Source organism: Haliotis asinina, chromosome 7 (assembly GCF_037392515.1).
Source record: "Haliotis asinina isolate JCU_RB_2024 chromosome 7, JCU_Hal_asi_v2, whole genome shotgun sequence".
Taxonomy (NCBI): Eukaryota; Metazoa; Mollusca; class Gastropoda; order Lepetellida; family Haliotidae; genus Haliotis; species Haliotis asinina.
The window spans coordinates 2,681,555-2,702,528 of record NC_090286.1 but is presented as its reverse complement, the minus strand read 5'-3'; the positions used below and the strand labels follow the sequence as shown (position 1 = coordinate 2,702,528).

The 20,974-nt window shown below is 39.8% G+C and overlaps 1 protein-coding gene across 2 annotated transcripts; it reads left to right on the top strand.

The window, feature by feature from the left end:
* Window positions 1–3,248: 3,248 nt before the first annotated feature.
* On the top strand, window positions 3,249–20,208 carry LOC137290771 (leucine-rich repeat-containing protein 49-like). Of its 2 annotated transcripts, XR_010957231.1 has the most exons (13): window positions 3,259–3,297; window positions 3,969–4,238; window positions 5,178–5,336; window positions 6,371–6,560; window positions 7,157–7,225; window positions 7,586–7,717; window positions 8,058–8,162; window positions 11,032–11,162; window positions 12,288–12,353; window positions 12,638–12,728; window positions 16,371–16,442; window positions 18,053–18,424; window positions 18,746–20,202. XR_010957231.1 is itself a non-coding variant. In XM_067821887.1 (12 exons), the coding sequence occupies exons 2-12, from the start codon at window positions 4,075–4,077 to the stop codon at window positions 18,110–18,112; spliced, it is 1,239 nt and encodes a 412-aa protein (XP_067677988.1). In that variant the 5' UTR covers window positions 3,249–3,297; window positions 3,969–4,074; the 3' UTR covers window positions 18,113–20,208. The 2 variants fall into 2 exon arrangements, 1 of the variants encoding a protein (XP_067677988.1); XM_067821887.1 differs by having other exon boundaries at window positions 3,249–3,297; window positions 18,053–20,208.
* The last annotated feature ends 766 nt before the right edge of the window (window positions 20,209–20,974 follow it).

The following is a 20,974-nucleotide window of genomic DNA, read 5'->3' as shown; positions in this document are numbered from 1 at the left end:
TACATGGATATGTACATAGTGTAGCTTGACGAACCGAGGAATAGTATGCGGAAGAATGACCTGTCATGAAACAAGTCACTCATTGGGAGGGGTGACTATTGCGATAGTGGTTCTCTATTGTAACATACTATTGTGACCAACTATAGTGATGTGTTTTTCTCCTTACATTGTCTCATATGAAGTTATTTCCCAAATGAATGTAGAGTTTATATGAAATAAAAACAAGATGAAGTAGTTTCAGACTCTTCTAACAACTGACAATGACTGGAAACCCAGATAAAGTGTGTGAGAGATGTAAAAGGGGCAGATAACTGTAAATCAAAGTGAATGAATCAGGTACCTCCTGCTCATTTATCAACTGAAGTCAGTTACTAATGGAGCTCGATCTAGTGCTTTGTTCTTTGCACTGGTGCATCCCAATATTACAAAGTGCAACCTTTGTACCTTGCACAAGGTGCACCTCAGTTTTTGATAAATAAATCAACAATAAATCTCCTCCTACATTTTGACTAGCTATGGCACTGAAACACTGCTATTCATAGACATGTCTCGGCCACGACCAGTGTATGAAATGCCTAAATAAAAGAGGAAGCCCACAGGGCTGATAACTGAAAAATCTTGCTGGCCCTGTTAAATGGAACCAGCCCTGTTATTAACGTAGGAAACAGAGATAAGGAGTTATTGCTATAAAAATAATTTCGGTAATGATTAATGTGAAGTGATGTAAACTTCAACATGTGCAGAAGGAGAAATGAAAACATAACTTGGTGGTCTGTGTTGATTCATGCACTGTCACTGCCATCTGAATCAGAAAACAACAACATTGTTCATTGGATGAAAGCATTCTGTAGACCAATCACATTTAGTGTTAGATAACACACGGGCAGATGCTATTTCATACACTGCCATGACAGCTCATGTAAACCGGGATTAACTGTTTCTGTGCTGCTATGGTTTCATCATCATCAACTACATCATGAACATATGTTTATGTTCACCAAAACCTCTGATGTTTTATCACACTACGTTAAAACAGGAATTTGGTTGGGGCAACAAGGTCTTTATCTTAAGTTGCACCTGGTCAAGTAGCTAAACATCTCTTAAACTGAACCCTGGCTAAACTTTGATAGTCACACATATTATCGGTGTATTAACAGTTTTTTGTTTCTACCACTGATTAATAGCTATCGTAGATTCAACAATTGCAATCCATTGATAGTTTGATACATCATGATACACCTACCAATTGTCATACATGTATCTAAAGTGATTAAGTGGCCTTGTATTACAAGCACAGATTTCTGAGAACCAGCATATATTGTAATGATTTGATGGATTTGATGACTGCCAGAGTTCGAGCGTTGTTAGCCATCAATGCCAGATGGCTGGCAAGAGGATTGTTTCAAAAGTAGCATGATGATGGTATCCAGTACTTCCTGTTGATATGTTGAAATAGGGTGTCACAGTCAGGTAATGAGATCCAACTTACAGCCCTACGAAACACAACCCCACAATATTACTGATATGATACTGATCCATGTTTTACTGGATCATCTGGTGATATGCCACCATACGCGACAAGGGTGTGTGCAACTTGAAGAAAATAGCTACCTTCTCAGACCAATGAACCCAATACCATGTGCCACCCTGCCTGTGCCTGCATGTGAGAAAGAGTTTTCAGATTGGAAGATGTTTCCTTAGATCAGCAGCCTCTTTCTGCTTTACTGATGACTATATACAAGCTAACAGACAAGTGTGTGATCAGTATTCACGTTAGACATCCCTGTGTTATGCATTGTATTAACCAACCATCATGTACTTTCTGAAAGTTGAGAAAAGTTAAGTTTTAGTACTGTTATCTTCTAAACCAGTATTCATACTGCACACATAAAGTATGTATTAGCAACAGACTCTCAGTTAGCACCCAGTCAGTTGGTTTACTGCTCACCACAGACACCTTGTATATATTTATAGTAAGCTTTAATACAGGCAATAAATCGCATGTACTGTGCACAGCACACGTGGGGCATTACACTTTGAAATGAACTCAAACTCACATCGCCCCAGCTACAATATGCCCAGCATATTTGGTCAAAATGTCCCAGATGTTTGCTCAAATTGCACTAGGTGGGTAGTCATTATGCTCCAGTTTATCCAAAATGATAAAAATATGCCATATGCATATTTTTTGTCAACTACAACATTATAATTTATATATTATACATATATACTAATATTTCTGATAAATGTCCTATAAGTAAACTGTGGGCAATTTTGTGATCCACCCTGGCATACGGGAGGAAAATGTCAATAGAAGCGATCACTAATTTATGCTTCCAAAAGCAAACATGATGGGCACACTTTCCAAACATCATAATGCAAAACTACATACATGTTCATGTCCTTTGACACGTGCGCAACGGATATATTAATAAAGTTCACACTTTAGTGAACCTGGTTCAGCACTTAGAATTATGTAGACATGACAGTGTGGCCTTGTTCTAGAATCATGACGGAAATAGTTACAACATAAATATTTCAACAAGAGAAAGTCAGTACTATCAGCTATCAGTTATCTGTAACATGTGATGCTTTGTACAGAAGACAATCAAAATGTAACAATGAACCCTATATTCTTTACTGAAAGGTAGTATGTTTCCATAATTAGCACCAAAACAACGGTTATTGTGTTGTCAGAAATGAGTTTTGAGCCGTCTGAGTAATATTGATTCATACACCGATTATCTCCCTTTGATGCATGAAAATGTATGGTAAGGCTTTACGAATGCTATCTGCCAATCAGTGGTCTGGATTTCCGTCGCTCCAATTGTCTCAGAGTTGTTTCCCTTAGACCATGGCCAAGTGAATTTCTATCAATGTGGTTGTCCCTGAGTTACTTCCCTTAGACCGTTGTCAAAGTGAGCAACGTCCCATAGAATAGATAATCACATATCTATCTGCCATATTCGCCAGTGACCAAACATGATATATTCTCACAATATGACCAAACATCGGAGGCATTTTGACCAAATTTGTTGAGGCATTTTGTAGCTGGGGCAGTTTGACTTGCACCCATTACACCTCACCAATGCTAATGTTTGCAAAGAGAAACTGTTTAACTCTCTTTCTAATATCAACATGGGGTTTCAAATATGTTCTCAAACTTTACAATCACTTTTGATATGAAGCGTATGGTTGACGCCGCCTGTTGTTCAGCGTGCTGTACAGAGTTTGTAAGGCGGAAGTTGGAGAAGAGTTGTTCCCCTTTTGAAAACGCTTCCTTAGAAACAGCGAGTGGTAAGACACGTTGATGATCCGATTTACAACATTCATTTTAAATAAACAAAAGTAAATATTTCACACTCTAATTAACATTTTAGCGATACATTATATTTGCACCAGTTACTTATGTTTGATCGACATACAGTCAAACAATTATATGATACAATCGTGGTAAGACGCACCTGCATGCACCTTTGTGGATATCGCTACTTACTCAGAACAACCGACAGTGAAAGGCTGTTGAGGAATACGGTAGAATGACACGGTGCTAACAATACTCTAACATACGAGTGCACAACCTGATAATTAACATTCAATCTTCACCGTGTTCTTGATCTCTAGGTAGCTGTGCAAAGGACATGCATATATTTTAAACATTTGTGCATGAAGATGCATCTTGTGTATATTTTTGATTGTCTTTGACGTTCTGTTGCTGCATCCCGGTGTTTTTTAGTCTTTATGAAGATATTGTTATGTGGTCTGGTGAATGACAATAATGTACATAGCTATGAATACGCTGTGCTTAGAATTGTATTCATCAAGTAAAGAAAGAGAGGAGGTGATAATAACTGGTCTTCATCATTAGGTACAGCCGGTGACGGTATGTAAGATTAATAAAACTCTAATTTGCTGTATTTTATTGTTATTTTGTGAAAACAAGTATGTGCTACAATGGTGTGTTTCAGATAACATGGAGGACACGGGCCTGTCCCAATTAACACCTGGTGTCTGAGAAAATTGTGAGGACATGTTGCAGTATTAGTATTGAGACTTGTGATTCCTCAGAGAATAATGGGGACATATTTAACACCTGAATTTGTGGAACGCCGCATCTCACGGCTGATAACAGTGCCAGATGGGTGGAACGCATCGACTAATCGCACACTGTACCAACTCGACTTGAAGATGTGCCAGGTGAAGTCCCTTGTCTTCAGCTTTGAATGGGGCAAGGAAAGGTAACTCCTCACAGCAATGTGTTTCAGCGTATCATGCAGATCAATATCTGATCTGTACACAGTTAAACCAGCAGAAGGCAGTACCAGTTTTTAAAGCAGCTCTCTTGTTAATGTATTCTCACAATTGCTAACACTATAATAACAGTGATAGGGTACATGTGTATCTTATGCTCACTGGTTCTTTTAAAAAGGTCGCATGACTAATTTGACATAAATGCAGTTACTATACAGTTCGCTGGACGTGTGAAATTTTGTTTTTTGTCTGATGTTTAGTGCTGCACTCAGCAATATTCCAGCTATATGGGGGCAGTCAGTAAATAATAGTCTGAACCAGATAATACATGGATGAACGCTGTTAGTATCAGTCTATGCAGTTGGATATGATGATATGTGTTAACCTGGAAGTCAGCGGGCCACTCAATCCACCTAGTTGCCTCTTACAACAAGCATGGGTTGTTGAAGACCAATTTTAACCCATATGGGTCAGTTGTTGGAAGAAAATCCCAGGATATTGGCACATGAAACCCAGATCAGTCAAACCATCAATTACTATTTAGTTAGATTCCGTTCCTCTTTGTGCTCTCTGCCACCAGATAACTCACACAGTACACAAATTTCATCTATGCTATTGTACTAAATGCTGCTTAGTTAAAGACTAGGAAAAGAAGATAAAGAACATAGCATGTTTCCGTTGTGGACGTACCGGTACATTACTTTGAACTCACTCACTCACTCACTCACTCACTCACTCACTCACTCACTCACTCACTCACTCGGTGTAACAATTTTTAGAATTCAGTTTCATGTAGTATGTCTGTTATCAATGAACAATGTAATGATAAAAACACAATAACTGATTTATGTCTGGACTTATTAATTCTCACTTAGTTCACATTAATGCTGCTTCAAGAAGTTGTCAGTGTTCATGCTTATTTCCAGAGAAGGCTACCTGCCAAGGCAACCCTCCGTCCTTGACGCTCCAGAGCGTATCCTCCGTCTGGATGTGAGTCTCAATGAGCTGGGCTTCCTTCCCCATGACAGTCTCCTCCCCTTCCGCAACCTCCGTGAGCTGGATGCCTCGCTCAATAAACTCAAGAAGTAGGTGGCCTTTGTTGTTGTTTGTTTACAACTTAACAGGATATAGAAATTTATTTTTATGTTCACAAGTCTGCCACTGAGTCGTCATCTTCGGGAATAGAAGTGATTATCAACAGGAAGTGTTAACCACTTGTGAGTTTGCTTGCCTGGATCCCTGCTGATGTTGTTGTTGTTGTTGATATTGATACATTCACCACAGCTATGTCTTGTCATGTGGCCTCAGTCACTATGACCAGTACTGGCCACAGAACACAGTCACACTGTTGGGCTACCCCTGAATGATCACCCTACATACCAACATTGTATGCTCACCCTGCATGCCAACATTGTATCATCACCCTGTATGTCGACATTGTATGGTCACCTTTTATACAAAATATTGAATGATGACCATATATGCCAACATACATCTACTTTAAAAATTATTACTTTGATCAACACTTGCCTGAGAACAGAACCATACAACCATGTTACAGTTTAATTATTCATTTGTGGAAGTGAATTAAAGGACCATTAATAAGTTATCTTTGGTGTCATACATCTGCATAAAAATCATTATCACCCATGTGGCCATATATCGTCAACTGCCTCTGAGACATGTATACGAGTATTTACATGCCAGTCAGACACTAGTGGTGGGAAAGGCAGTTTGTGTACAGTATGTGAGCAAATTCCACGTCTGATGATTAGATTTTCAGGACCAAATAAAAGTTTGGTTGAATTAGAATAGATTCCATTATTTACAGTTGCTGATATTTATATTGTTGTGCCTCTCAATATCAGGCAATGCATGGTTCACACTAAGTGTTTTCATGAGACTTGACTTGCAAGTTTTAGCAGCTTCTTTGTTGTGTGGATTAAAGACAGACACACATAACCAAGACGCCACACCAAGAGGATTTATTCAAGGTAATGTCAGAACAAGACTGTCTGGAGTGTTGATACATTTGACCTCATACATAACATTTAACCAGTATGCATGAATAAAGTCTTGAAAAGCTGAACTATAGATTTTCCTGCCTGTATATTTTCAGCTTCCAGGGCATTGAGGTGCTGCATCATTTGTTTAGCCTTAATCTGGCTCACAATGCACTGCGGCACATTGATGGGCTGACAACCAGTTCATCTCTAGTCGAAATCGATTTGAGTATGAATGAAATTCAAGACATCTCCAGCTTGCCAAGTCTCATCAACCTACGGACTCTGAACCTCAGCAGTAACAAGGTGAGTTACTTAGATCCTGGTGGTGAGTGAGTGAGTGGGTGGGTGGGTGAGTGAGTGATTGAGTGAGTGGGTGAGTGGGTGAGTGAGTGAGTGGGTGAGTTGGGTTGTTTGGATGGTGGTTGAGTAAGTGAGTGAGTGCTGCTTTTGTTAAAAGTTGTTTGCTCAGGTGCTACAAACATGTACTTCAGAAAATCTGAATACAGAAATGTACCCTAGGACGAGTTCATTCCATATTGTCCCTTTTTCTTGATCAGACCTGTCTGTTGTATACCAGTAAACAAATTTGACTGTGTTAAAAAAGTAATGAGCATATATAACAAATATTTCAAGATGCATAATACCACTTACATTCTGTTGAACGACATTCAGTTGAACGAGAACAGCTGCATGTAGTCTCAGTTTTCAGTTGCAGAATATGGAATTGTACCCTGGTTAAGGCACCAGGTATATTTCTGCATTTTGATGTCATTAGGGATACTTGGGGGCTGGGAGCTGGGGGCGGGGGGTGGGGGGGACATACCTGTTGTGATTCAGTGCCAACAGCAACCCCTTCCGATAAGGTAACCACTTACATCATCATCATGGTCTTGTTGCAGCTGATGAGCCTGGAAGGACTCTCATCTCTACCCAAGTTGGAAGAGCTCAATGTTCAAAGAAATCAGTTGGTATGAAGACCAGGTTTTCTTTAATCAAACTGAAAATGCCAATGCACTTTATATCAGTGTCACTGATTACTTGACACGTGCACACCTGTGTCTGATGTGTTCACTTTAGTGTTAGTTTTACTTGATTTCAGTGAAAAGCTTGCTGTGAGGGTCAAAGGGTAAAAGTCTAAAATTGTATTGTTGATTGTCAGAGCCACTGTTATGTCAGTAATGTTGCTCTTAGAATAAATGAGGCATCAAGTGTTTGTATAATCTTTTAAAAGCTGTCTTCATGATGTACCATGTTACAAAACTAGTTTACAAATGTTGGTTACTTTTGAATGAAACCAGCTGTATACAGATACTGCACTTCTGTTACAGGTGAGTATAGTTCCAATCACTAGCTGTCTTCATCTTCGGATGCTGAACGCTGCCGAGAACAATCTGAAGGAATTGGACAGTGTCACTGCGGTCCTCCAGAAGATGACATGGCTGCAGGTCCTCAGTTTACATGTGAGTGGGACTAGTGGTTATATTTACATGTGAGTGGGACCAGTGGTTACTACATGTGAGTGGGACTAGTGGTTATATTACATGTGAGTCATCTTGTGGTCAGTTAACATGTGAGTCACACCAGTGCTCAATTTACATGTGCTTACTTTACCTGTTAGTCAGGCTTGTGCTTAGTTTACATGTGAGTCAGTTTACATGTGAGTCATACCAGTGCTCATTTTACCTGTGAGTCATACAACACACTATAATGAACTCTACCTGTAGGAGACTCTTCTCTCTCCCCCAGATCTGTGGATGATTATTAGGGGAACTTTACCTTCATGTTCATTGTGTGTTTCAGGGAAACCCAATAGATCGAGAACACAACTACCAGACTGACATTATCCGAGCCGCCAATGTCATGACCCTCGACAACATCAGCGTCCGACCGTTGCCAAGGAGAGGTGTAGGTGACTTTTTTATTGCCAAATTTTAGACTGTAGGATTCAGTATATGTCTGTTTTCATTCCTGGAGATGAACCCCAGTTAAGGCCAAATATATTATCATACTGTTCACAGGTGCCTCGGGGACCAGTGAACAACATATTTATCTTACCAAACACCTCAATGTTGATTTTGAACTGTTTGAAGCATGGGTATCGGATCGAACACTTCAGCCAACCTATATGAATCAAACGATTCAAATCTTATTTTGCATCTTGCTGTTTTTTCCTGTAGATATTGTCTTCCGTACGGTCACCTTGATGTAATTCCCCTTCTAATATTCGCGGGGAAAGTAACATTTCAACGTTTTGTCGAAGTTTATTTATTGGAAAGAGATTCAAATGTTTTCGTAGCCATTGCTAGATTTTGCAGACGACACTAGAAAAACAGATGTAAAGTTATCTCCCTTCTGTCGATTTCCATTCGCAAAACATCGGTAATTTCCATGCATCATTTAATGTTATTCGAGATAAAAAAGTAACTACCACAAAGTACCAAATGAGTTGCTGTTGGCAGCGGGGTGTATTGCAATGCACCTTGCTTGTATACAGGGTACATTGAAAATGATAGAAATGTGCTCACCCATTCAGACAGCAAATATTATGTGTGAGGTAAGATCATTGAAAATGTTCGTTTGTCCCTGTGTACATTATACAGCATGAATGTACCTTGCAGAAGATACAGTGTCATGGCTTCAAACACTGCTGTCTACTGACTATCAAATTTGGTTATTGATATTATCTTTTGTCAGAATTTGTAAATTAAAGTAATGAATGGTGTGCATGTTACTGTAGGATGATCCCACTCCATCACCTATGCCACATGTTCCAGTCGCCCGTCCAATGGCAAGTCAAGCAAACATATAGTGAAGACGTAGTCTGCACCTCCATCACATCTTAGTGCTTGTACTGTCTGTAGTTTGAAGGGGAGGTGGGATAGCCTCATGGCAAAAGTGTTCGTTTGTCATGCCAAAGACCAGGGTTAGATTCCCCATATGGGCACAATGTGTGAAGACTGTTTCTGGTATCCCCTCTCGGATATTGCTGGATTATTGCTAAAAGTGGCATAAAACTCACTCACTTCGTATTTAGAGAAAATGAATCCTGATTTTGTGACTGTTTGTACCACATTACTCCAGCATCTGGGCTTCAGCGTGAAGGTCCGGGATAGAATAGGCCTTCAGCAACCCATGCTTGCCATAAAAGGCGACTATGCTTGTCGTAAGAGGTGACTGAAGGGATCGAGTGGTCAGGCTCGCTGACTTGGTTGACACATGTCATCGGTTCCCAATTGCGGAGATCGATACTGTAGCCCCCTGGATGTGTGGTACAGAGGCTACAAGGCTTAGGTTGAATGCAGTGTTTTTGATGCACATAAAAATGTAGGCAGCATCATGACTCCCTGGTGTCATGGAAGGGAGTCATGGACATGCTTTTGGGAGTCCACTTTCAAGATATCAACTGTGACTGTTTAATAATGACAAAAAACAAGGTAGAACAGGTCAGTTATTTAATCAGTTCTGAGCTGTTAACTAGCAAACATTAAAATAAGTAGTTTTAAACCACAGCAAATTGCAAGTTTCAATTATCTGAACTCAGATCCCATTAATAGCGTATTTGAGATAATTTGACTGCATCAGATATGCAGGTTTTCCGCATCATGTGTATGAGAAATATCAGTGTTGTAGAGGACTTTGTCAAGTCTTGTTTGATTTGTTGGCTGAAAAACAGCAGCTTCTGTACATAGCAGACGTCTTCATGATGGAGATACCGGTGTTATGTTTGGGGCAGGTTCTGCTGATCTTTAATGACTTCGAACCTAAACTGCTCTTATATTGTGAAGTTTGTCTTTTCACTGCTCTAGTTTACTTCTTTCAAACTTTTTTTGAATGACTAATACCACATGGAGCAATATATAAAAGCTGATGTTCAGTAGAATAAGTCAGACATTCAAATTTCTTTATTTCCTGAGAGCCAAAAAACTATTAAAATTAGAACTGATCATACATTTTTATATCCATGAAACATTTAGGATTATTTTGTGCTGGATCAGACTGGAGGAAAGTAATCTCTTCTCTTTTAACAGTGGAAGCACGGGTCGTACGGGTTACTTTCCTTTGTTGTATAACGATCTGATCAGTTTCATTCCGATGATACCCAAAGTGCCAACAGTATCACTGAAGTTCTATCAGCAAAATAGTTTTTTGAGCATCACTGACATGGTGAAGATCTACTAGAACTGAATCACTGTGCTTTGTTCCCACATTCTCCATTGCACAACTGTAATAATAACAGTATATGTAAGACTGATAATATTGTCACATCAGCTTCACTCACCCTCACTCTCTCATGTAACCACACGTCTTATAGATACACACTTAGTGTATATATTACAGTAGTTCCATTTCTTTTAGTAGCTCTGGCAAAAACTTTGCGATTTCAAAAGTTTTCGTCATGACAGTTTTACATTTATTTTGATTTTACACTTATTAGATGACTTAATGTTCACAGAGCATAAGGAAATGCCTTTTTAAACAGTTCAGTATGTTGTTATTCAACAGGCCTTTTAAAAAAATTAAATTTCTGATTTTTTCTGTAATTTTTATGTTGTAATTGTGTGAAGAACAATTCCTTATTAATGAATGGATTAATGGTGATGATAATTATATATTATTTTTTTTGTCACTTTTTATGTTGATTGTGATTGTACAATTTGAAATTTCCTTTTGTTCATTGAAACATTGTATGACATTTTCAAAATATGAGATTTGATGGAGTTTTGTGTTGTCCTTATTAAAGAATGGATTGATGGTGATGTTTGTGATGCTGCAGGTGGAACATCGGCATCACATGGACAACATCATCACCCTGAAGGATGCGGCCAAACAGGCGTTTGAGGAGCGCATGCGTGGAGCCCGTGGAGCCATGGAGGACAACGTCAGATTCCTACAGCACAGGATACAGTAGGTCTACACAGGGCAGGGCAGGGCAGGGCAGGGCAGGGCAGGGCAGGGCAGGGCAGGGCAGGGCAGGGCAGGGCAGGGCAGGGCAGGGCAGGGCAGGGCAAACACTCAGACAGATGGGCAGACAGGTAGTACAGACAGACAGGAAGCATGTGCAGACATGCAGACAGTACACACAGTACACACAGATGGGCAGGAAGTTGAACCCAGCTCAGTGACTCATTGTAAAAACCTTGGAGTCAACTTTGTCTGCAGACACAACCCCAAGTGTACAGTACACAACCCTGTGCACTTTAAAGGACCCTCGAATCCATTGGTAGGTGACCAGATGAGGCTACACAAATATCAGCATGATAATAACAGTATTATCATAGGTCTAGGTGATGCTACACAAATATCAGCATGATAATAACAGTATTATCATAGGTCTAGGTGATGCTACACAAATATCAGCATGATAATAACAGTATTATCATAGGTGTAGGTGATGCTACACAAATATCAGCATGATAATAACAGTATTATCATAGGTGTAGGTGATGCTACACAAATATCAGCATGATAATAACAGTATTATCATAGGTCTAGGTGATGCTACACAAATATCAGCATGATAATAACAGTATTATCATAGGTGTAGGTGATGCTACACAAATATCAGCATGATAATAACAGTATTATCATAGGTCTAGGTGATGCTACACAAATATCAGCATGATAATAACAGTATTATCATAGGTGTAAGTGATGCTACACAAATATCAGCATGATAATAACAGTATTATCATAGGTCTAGGTGATGCTACACAAATATCAGCATGATAATAACAGTATTATCATAGGTGTAGGTGATGCTAGTAAAATATCAGCATGATACTAAAGATATTACAACTTTGGAGATACTGAGCTCCAAGTTACAATAACACACTATACCATATACCACTGAGGTCTCTGCTAGGATGTATCAGGTATTTTTCTCAATATCTAGAATCTACATAAAGTGAATTTGAACTGATCATGAGTAAGTGCTGATTTGCATGAGTGTCCAGTGGTTGCCTGAAGATGATAATCCGTCATTAATAAATGTCTTGCAAGGTGGAAATAATTTTCTTATGTTCACTCAAGGTCCCTGCAACACGAATACCAGGAGTTTGAGCACAAAATGAGAGCTGATCTGGACGTTTGCCTCAGGTAGGAGTTGTAAAATTATAACAACTGATTTCCGGAAATTATGAATTCAGTATCCCTTGTGAATTGAAATGGCACTTCCAGAGCATTGTGTTCATTAGTAAAAATACTTCACAGTCTTTTTCATGAAGTCAGTACCAAGGGCATAGTATGTCTGTTGACTGACATAGTTGTTATCTGTAATGTTGTTTAATTAAAATTGTGCCATTAAAGTTCTAATTGATGACATGCTCATAGATGTATGAACTGAACCACTGAACATTAGAAATTTCTGTAAATATTTTCAGATACATGGATACCTTGAGTTCTACAGAGGCCAGCAGTTTTGACCGGCGGTCACTGAATTTCCAGTCTGGCCATGAGAGGCCATGGGAAGGAGTATGTTGATTTAGATTTTCTTAGTTTCATTTGATTTAAAAACTACATTGTATACAGTTTGGATACAGTCTGTTTGGAAATTTAAATATGATCTTTCAAAACAATATTCAAAGCGCCTTCATTTTCTTGCATGAGCTAGGGGATTCAATGTGTCACAATTGTACTATTGTGTGTAGCCCATTTCTGGTGTCCCCACCATGACACTACTGAAATACTACTTAAATCGTCGTAAAGCTAGACTCACTCACTCATCAAGAGGAAATGAACTGCAACTTGTGACAGAATAGAAATACTCACACACTCATTTTGACGGACATTTGATTTCAGAAATCAAGTTATCTTATTTAATGTATTCCTGCAACAAATCCAAACAGATCCCAGAACAATCTAGAGCTGGGCCAGTCTGTAGCTGTAAGATCATTCTAGGCTTGAGTAGGGCTCCAAATTAACGTTCCCTACGTCTGGGAGCCAGACCAACACTCACTCGGCAAGGTCTACTGCTAGGTCATGTGAGAGAGAGAGAGTGTTTACGTATTGTTTTACGCTGCTGCTATCATTATTGTACCCACAGCTGTGTACATAGAGACCAACCCAATCAAGACTAGAACTTGGTCTTTTACATAAAGTCCTGCAAATGTGCTTACTACTAGGCCAACAGGATGCCTTGTTACCTTAAACCTGGGAAAAATACATGCTTATTCTGTGTACAGTGGTGACTGAGTTAGTCCCTCATAACTCACTCACTCACTCACTCACTCACTCACTCACTCACTCACTCATAAGTAGTAGCTGTAATGTTGGTAGGTAAACTAAGTGACAAGATAAATAGTAGCTTAAAGTTGGTAGGTAAAGTGACATGATAAACAGTAGTTGTAAAGTAAGTAGGTAAACCAAGTGACAGGATAAATAGTAGCTTAAAATTGGTAGGTAAAGTAAGTGACATGTGTTACGAGATTGACCATTACAGTTCTCTCCCTTTGGTTGATGGCGACCTGTTTTCGACAAAGTTCTATTTATGGACTTTTTCGGTCACTTATTTCCTATGTAAGACTCACCAAATTGATAGCTATTGGTGGCCTGTGTTTGTGGCTTCCTTTTCAGGTGTGTTGTAACATCCATTAATCTCTAATTGTAACACACTTATTTTCTGAACTGGTCACAGCTTCATAATTTTCGGGTAGGTCAGTCACGCATTAAGTTGTCTAGTTTATTGTTTGAACATATTTGAACCCGTGGTTAAGGTTATTTACAGACCATCCTCTAGTTAAGTTTGTTTAGATCAGCACCATAACGCATGATAAATAGTAGTTGTAAAGTAAGTAGGTAAACCAAGTGACAGGATAAATAGTAGCTTAAAGTTGTTATCTAAAGTAAGTGACAGGATAAATAGTAGCTTAAAGTTGTTAGGTAAAGTAAGTGACAGGATAAATAGTAGTTTTAAAGTTGGTAGGTAAAGTAAGTGACACGATAAGTAGTAGCTGTACAGTTGGCAGGAAAAGTAAGTGACATGATAAGTAGTAGTTGTAAAGTTGGTAGGAAAAGTAAGTAACACGATAAATAGTAGTTGTAAAGTTGACTAAGGTAAAGTAAGTGACACGATAAATAGCTGTAAAGTTGGTAGGTATTTAGTCTTTTAGGCTGAGTATTTAGTTAGGTAATTTCTTACCTCCTTTTGCTGGCTCTGTATTCTCACAGTAGCCAATCAGCTAAGATGCTGTTACAATTGAATTTGCCAGTGTCAACAAACACAGTGGTCGCAGCTGTGAAGGTTTGTTTGCAGTTGACTATGATTTTGAGAGAAATCATACAGACAAATTTACAGATCGGAAACTATAAAATAATATGTGCAACGAATAAAGAATCATCACATCTATCTGACCTGTGGCAGAGGTACTGTGGTTCCTGCCCACATGAAACTCTGAGTTGGAGAGTGAGGCCGGTATTGAGACAAATATTGCATCAGTTATATTTCATAGTCAGCTTTGACAAATACATCATACATTTTAAAACCAAGTTAAAAGTGGTCTTTGTCACCAATACCAAATGTCATGATTAGGTAAAATGAAAGATATTGGGTGTGTAACCAAACACTGTGTTCGTGTCCCCCGAAGTAAGAGATATGTGTCACTTCTCTTACTTCATTCCTCTTTGCTCATTTGCGAGTGCTTCTTCTCTCACTCTTACCGGGGGTGTAAACCAGTAGTATCTCATGCTTTACTGTTCCGTGACATGTCGTGCTTTACCTGTCCATGACATAGGCATCATGAAATTTGCCACTTCATGTCACGCCACGGCAGAGGTGAGTTATTACACCCCTAGACCATACATCATCTTACTTTGATGTACATATGTATATTTTACAGGTTTGTACATTCCATGCATACTTTCTTTGCTAGGAAATATATTCTCTTAAAGGTTCACGATTTCATAGTATTTACGAATATAATAATAGTATTACGTATAATAATCTGCTCTATGTCTACTATAAATCAACATGTTGCACAAGATTACTCATTAAACACCTGAACCAGCATGCAAGTGAGTGTGGGCCCCGACTGCGAGTCATAAAATCGATAAACTGAGCCTGGACTTAGTACCCAGCCTCCCAAGTATACATGTTGTACAGTAGTAGGGGTGGATAATAAACCAGGAGTTAGTTTATCGATTTTCTGACCCGCAGCGGAGCCCTGTGTGTGTAGCATTTACTGAAATTTTCTGACATCCCGCTGTCTATTCATTGTTTTGAATGGCTCAATGCATGGAAAGAACATTGTTAGCGAGATATAGGAAATGACAATGTAATTATCATCATTTCTGGTTTACCTCTCACTTACATTGAAAATGATAAAAACATATAACTGTACACTTACATCTCGTATTTATGCACAAACGATCCCTGAATCAAAGGAAGAGTCCTCGCAAAATCCTTTTTACCCTTGTCAGCAAAGCCAACATTTTGTCAGAAATCAGTCACTGGTATTGATGTCATATGTCAACACTGTTGTACATATTAGGCAATTTCTTTGAGGTGAAGGTCAGTTGAACAAGAGTAAACATAATCGCCCAATCCTTACACTTTCACTATTCTAGTGTATATTGTGCTTATCCTTCAGATATTTTTTCATGAAACTAATTTCTGTAGTTACGTTAGCCTTGTTCAATATCATATCATATGTGGATATTGGGCATGTGTTTTCATTCTTTGAAAGTTCTTGATTGTTTGAATAATATTTACATAGGAAACTGACACATTTAGTGTCAAGTATATACTCTTCTTCTGATTCTGACACAATAAGGAAAGTCACCATTTTTGCTTCTCCATAAATGATTTTAGTGATCCTAAGTTGATCATGAGCAACTTAGACTTTGGATCTTAACTTTACGATTGACTTTAAGATTGGTTAGTGGAATGGTATGCTGACTGTAACGTCATGGTAAAGTTAGGATTTTAGATATTACAATTGGCGTAGGGCTAAGATCAGATAGTGGAACAGGATCTAAGGTATAGTTGAGACTTATTGGAACATATACCCTGGAGATGTTGAGGATGAGGTGTGATAGAATGTAGATGTTATCAGCTGTGTATGTTCAGAAGTACCTGCTGGCTATGTGTCCACTCTACTGACTACTTCTGTTTGACAGTACAAGCACAGGAGTCCAAGACCTGACCACAGACACAAGGAAGACTACTCCGATGTGAAAAATACAGATGAGGTGAGGGAGGGAGGGAGGAAGGAAGGAGGGATTGGCTGAGTGCTTAGTGAGGTATGTAGGGTGGGAAGGAGAGAATGAATGAGGGGAGCTTGGAAAGAGAGAGGGAAGGAGTGAACTAGGTGATGTGTAGGATGGGAAGGAGTGAGGGCAGCTGGGAAGGAGAGAGGGAAGGAGTGATTGATGCAGAATGAATGAACGAGGTGATATTTAGGATGGGAAGGATTGAGGAGAGCCGGGAAGGAGAGAGGGAAGGAGTGATTGATGCAGAATGAATGAGGTGATATGTAGGATGGGAAGGGGTGAGGAGAGCCGAGAAGGAGAGAGGGAAGGAGTGACTGATGTAGAATGAATGAGGTGATATGTAGGATGGGAAGGAGTGAGGGGAGACATGAAGGAGAGAATGAAGAAGAGGATGAGATGGGAGACAAAGGAGTGGAGCATGATGGAGAGAGGAGTGAGTGAAGAACGGAGAATTAAGGAGGTAGAGAGTGATGATGACAAAGAGGGAAAGAAAGAGGGAAAGTGCAGGGCAGTATGGGAGTGAATAATAAGGAAAGTAGGGAGAATATGGAGAAGACATTAAGTAGGGAGAGAGCTAAGTATGAGAAACAGGAGTTAGAACTGGAGGTCCCTGAATGACTGAAGGAGGAGGAGGAAATGAGAGAGAGAGGGAGGGGGGCGGAGAGAGAGACTTACTGAGGTTACAAAGGACTAAGGAAAAAGGGAAGTTTTGGAGTCCATCATTTAATGATCCTCTGTCAGGAAAATGTGGAAATGTCTGTAATGCGTATTTAATTGTTGGCTATGTTGGCTCTTCCTTGTTTATCAACACCTGCATCCTGTGTGAGTTCCTCTCCCTCGCAACATCATCATCCCCTCAGCTCAGTGTACTTGGGTCACTGCTAATTGTACTTGACTCATGATGTGTGACAGTGTAGACGCACACACCATAGAAACGTCTACCTCTCCTTTGATCTATGTATCACGTCACACAACACACTTTGTTCCTAGTGCTTGTTTGAAACTCATAACAACAAAATGGTGCTCACTGAGCCCTGTGTACATGTAAGGGTATGTTATGTGCATGTGAAGATATATAATGTATAGTTTGTACATGTTTGCTTACATTGTGATCTGTATGTTTCTTGTTAGTCATGTGTCCATCAGTTCCTTGCCCCAGTGGAAGTATAGTGTGCAGGTGAGAAACAAACCCCAGACATCAGTATCAATACAGGATGTAACCTGTGAAATCTGAGATAGTGTAATTGAGGGGTAAGTTTTCTTCTCAAGCAAAGGTAGATTTCTCAGCTTTCAGTTGATTTTTTCCTCTGATTGTTGACCATTTGTTAATTAGCAATGATGGTGTAGATATAAGAGACACTAATCTGTATGTCCTGATGGGGTAGAGTTGACAACACACTTTTGTCCATGTCCTGATGGTGTAGAGATGAGAGACACTAATCTGTATGTCCTGAAGTTGTGGAAATGAGAGACACTAATCTGTGTGTCCTGAAGGTGTGGAGATGAGAGACACTAATCTGTATGTCCGAAGGTGTTGATATGACTCACTAATCTGCATGTCCTGATGGTTTGTAAATCTGTATATGCAGGTGTTAAAGTGTGCCTACAACGAGCTGGCCCGAGACCAAAGCAGACTGGAAGATGTGTAAACATCCCACGCACAGTGACACACTAAAGCTAAAGATACGTTCACACAGGAGGATATTAAGGAGAGTGGATAGATGATACCTTCCTTGTTTCGTAGACACTTAACTTAACTAACCTATGATAACCTCTTCTTCATGTTTTCCTTCGAGGACAGAGCCAATCTAACTGGGCGGAGGTTTACTTGGGTTTGTCCTGATTTGAGGCCGGGTACTCACTGAACATCCATGCTTAGTCATGTGATGTATTGTTCTGTGCAAATAAGAATTACTGAACGATACATTCTATGTAGGTCATAACTATGTACACAAGTAAAAGCTGCCTGTTTTCTAAATACAGTCATCCCTCACAATAACTCCCTTTGTGATAAAATTGTCTTAATTAAACTGGGGCTATTGGCTTGAAGCAATTACACATCTTCACGTCATCAGAAATATGTTATTATGTTATGATCATTATGTTAGGATGAACTAGTGGATGAGTTCTTGTACTCAGAGGCCCCTGGGCTCACAGTACTGGAAACAAACATTTGAGATCTGAACTAGCAATATTCAGTACAGAAAGTAATACAAAGTGTCCAGTGCTTATCTGTGTATTGCAGGATTTCAGATGAACCCCAAGACCAGCGTTATGTCGAGGGATGACTGTATCTTATACTTGTTATTATGGATTGAGTAAATCAGTTTCAGTTTTTGAACGTCTCTGTTTGAACTACAGTGACAGCCTTGGTAGGATTAGGTAATGGGGTAGGGTACCTGATTGCCAAATTTGAACTCATATTTGAAGACATGTAGACTGCTCTTTCACTTTAAATACATAAATTGTCCTTCTGTCACCTGGTCCTAGAGGTCAGGAAACAACCCTTGGTGTATCTTGTGTTCTGTCAGTGTTACTTGCTAATGAGTTACCTGGGGGCAAGAAAGGCGGGCTGTCTGTTGTGCTGCACTATAAGTGAAAAGGTGCCTGGATTGATCCCATGCAGGTAACATTACTTGCAGACTCTTCCAGTGTTGTCACAACCCGTAGTGTCCAATACACAAACCAGCGCACTTAAAAGAACCCACCAATCCTATGGTAAGTGACCAGATGGTGGCCACACAAACACGTGGAGACACCTAGTTGTGGGTATAGTAACATGAAGTATTATCAATGGACAGTTATCTTGACTATGGGTCCCACTTCACTAAGCTGCTAACTGGTACCTTGTGAGGATGAGGTTGGGTGCTATGTGCACTATATTAATATCCTATCACATCCTATTCGTACACTGAGTCAGATTGTCACTGACTTCATCATTACATTGTTTCTTCAAAACCACCACTGTTTGCGATTTGAAGGGGGCATTTCTAGTTATTGTTTAGCTGTCCATGTCTAAAGAAGCATGTTAATGATCATATTAATGTTTTGAGAAAGATTTAATGTTTGACTTTGTTGTATTTTTGTGGTTTTTGCGCCAACAGCTAAGTAATACTTGGTATCCATAGAACTTGGAGTACTAAAGTTGACTGACCTCTGAGAGTCTGAGGATTGTATGAGCAGCACATGATATATATGATGTACAGGTTCTGTGTAACACCAGGGTGCTGGGTAGCTGGGTAGCTGGGTAGTTGGGTGATTATTGAGTGTCAAGTATTGGGCCAAAAGCAAAGATTCCAGTACTGTGAGTGATGCCAATTCTTGTGTCCTCATCTGTGATTGGCTTGTATAGAGCTACGGTAAACTCATGCTCACCCACTCAGTGCAGTGCCTTTTTGTCAGCCATACAAGTCATTTTGTAGTCAACCATTACATTTGGTTCTCATGACTCTGTCCACTTGCCCTGTGATACTGTGTTAAATCCATCTTACTAATTACTAACTCGCTGTGATATGGTAGAACCCATTATTTTCTGATTTATATCTCTCATCTGTTTCACGTCATATTATTTTGTAATTGATTATGTTGGTTTTGTTTGAATGTTTGTGGGAGGCAATGATCAGACTTGTAGTACAGTGAATATGACCACTGTTTTGATATATTTGTATATATTTGTGAGTGTCAATCAACAGGTGTCTTCATCTGGACACAGACTAAGCAAATAAAACAAATTATGCAATTCCTATATTTTGCCCTGACTGATGTGAGGGAGGACATGTGCATGGTACGCGTGACTGGCGAGGTGTCAAAGACACCTGGTGACGCAGGCTGGTGATGCAGCTAGCTTGAAGCCCCGGGAGTGGCCCACCTGTGACCGGGTTTAAAAGCCTTGGAGTCACCTTTGTGTGCAGGCTCTTTCCATGTTGTCACAACCCCTAGAGTATAGTACACAACCCAGTGCACTTGAAAGAACCCACGAATCCGTTGGTATATAACCAGATGGGGGCCACATGAATAGGTGCAAACACCTAGGTGCGTGTACAGCAACGTGCTGTGAACGTTGACAAAGTATTGTGACTGTGGGTCCGAATTCACACAGCTGTGAATGGGTACTTGTTAAAATGGACAAGTGACATTAACTTGGTCCGCCTGCAAGCTGCACGAGTTGTATCATCTCCAAGGAGATACCTCTCTACTTTGAGCTGATAGGGTGTCATCCTGCTCAGAAAGGGGTCAATGGTCCTGTCTGGTTTAAAAGGCCAAGACATCGGTGGACATCTGAATTTCAACCACTGGTTTATCTGGCCACGACATCGGTGGACATCGGTCACATGCCCCCAACCCGTCTTGAACCCGGTAGTGAGAAACCGTGCTGATTGCATATTGTGATTGGCAGCATTGGTAGTTTTTCATTCTCTCTGTCACATGTTTGCCCTGTCCAACATTTACTGGCCGCTGTCTTACATTTATTTAAGAATCTGGAAGACCTGCATGGAACAACATCACGGCCA

Coding starts and splice junctions, on each gene's coding strand:
- LOC137290771 (XM_067821887.1), top strand. CDS start 4,075: ATGGGGACATATTTAACACCTGAATTTGTGGAACGCCGCATCTCACGG. Junction 5,337..6,370: donor TCGCTCAATAAACTCAAGAA/GTAGGTGGCCTT, acceptor GTATATTTTCAG/CTTCCAGGGCATTGAGGTGC. Junction 11,163..12,287: donor TTCCTACAGCACAGGATACA/GTAGGTCTACAC, acceptor TGTTCACTCAAG/GTCCCTGCAACACGAATACC.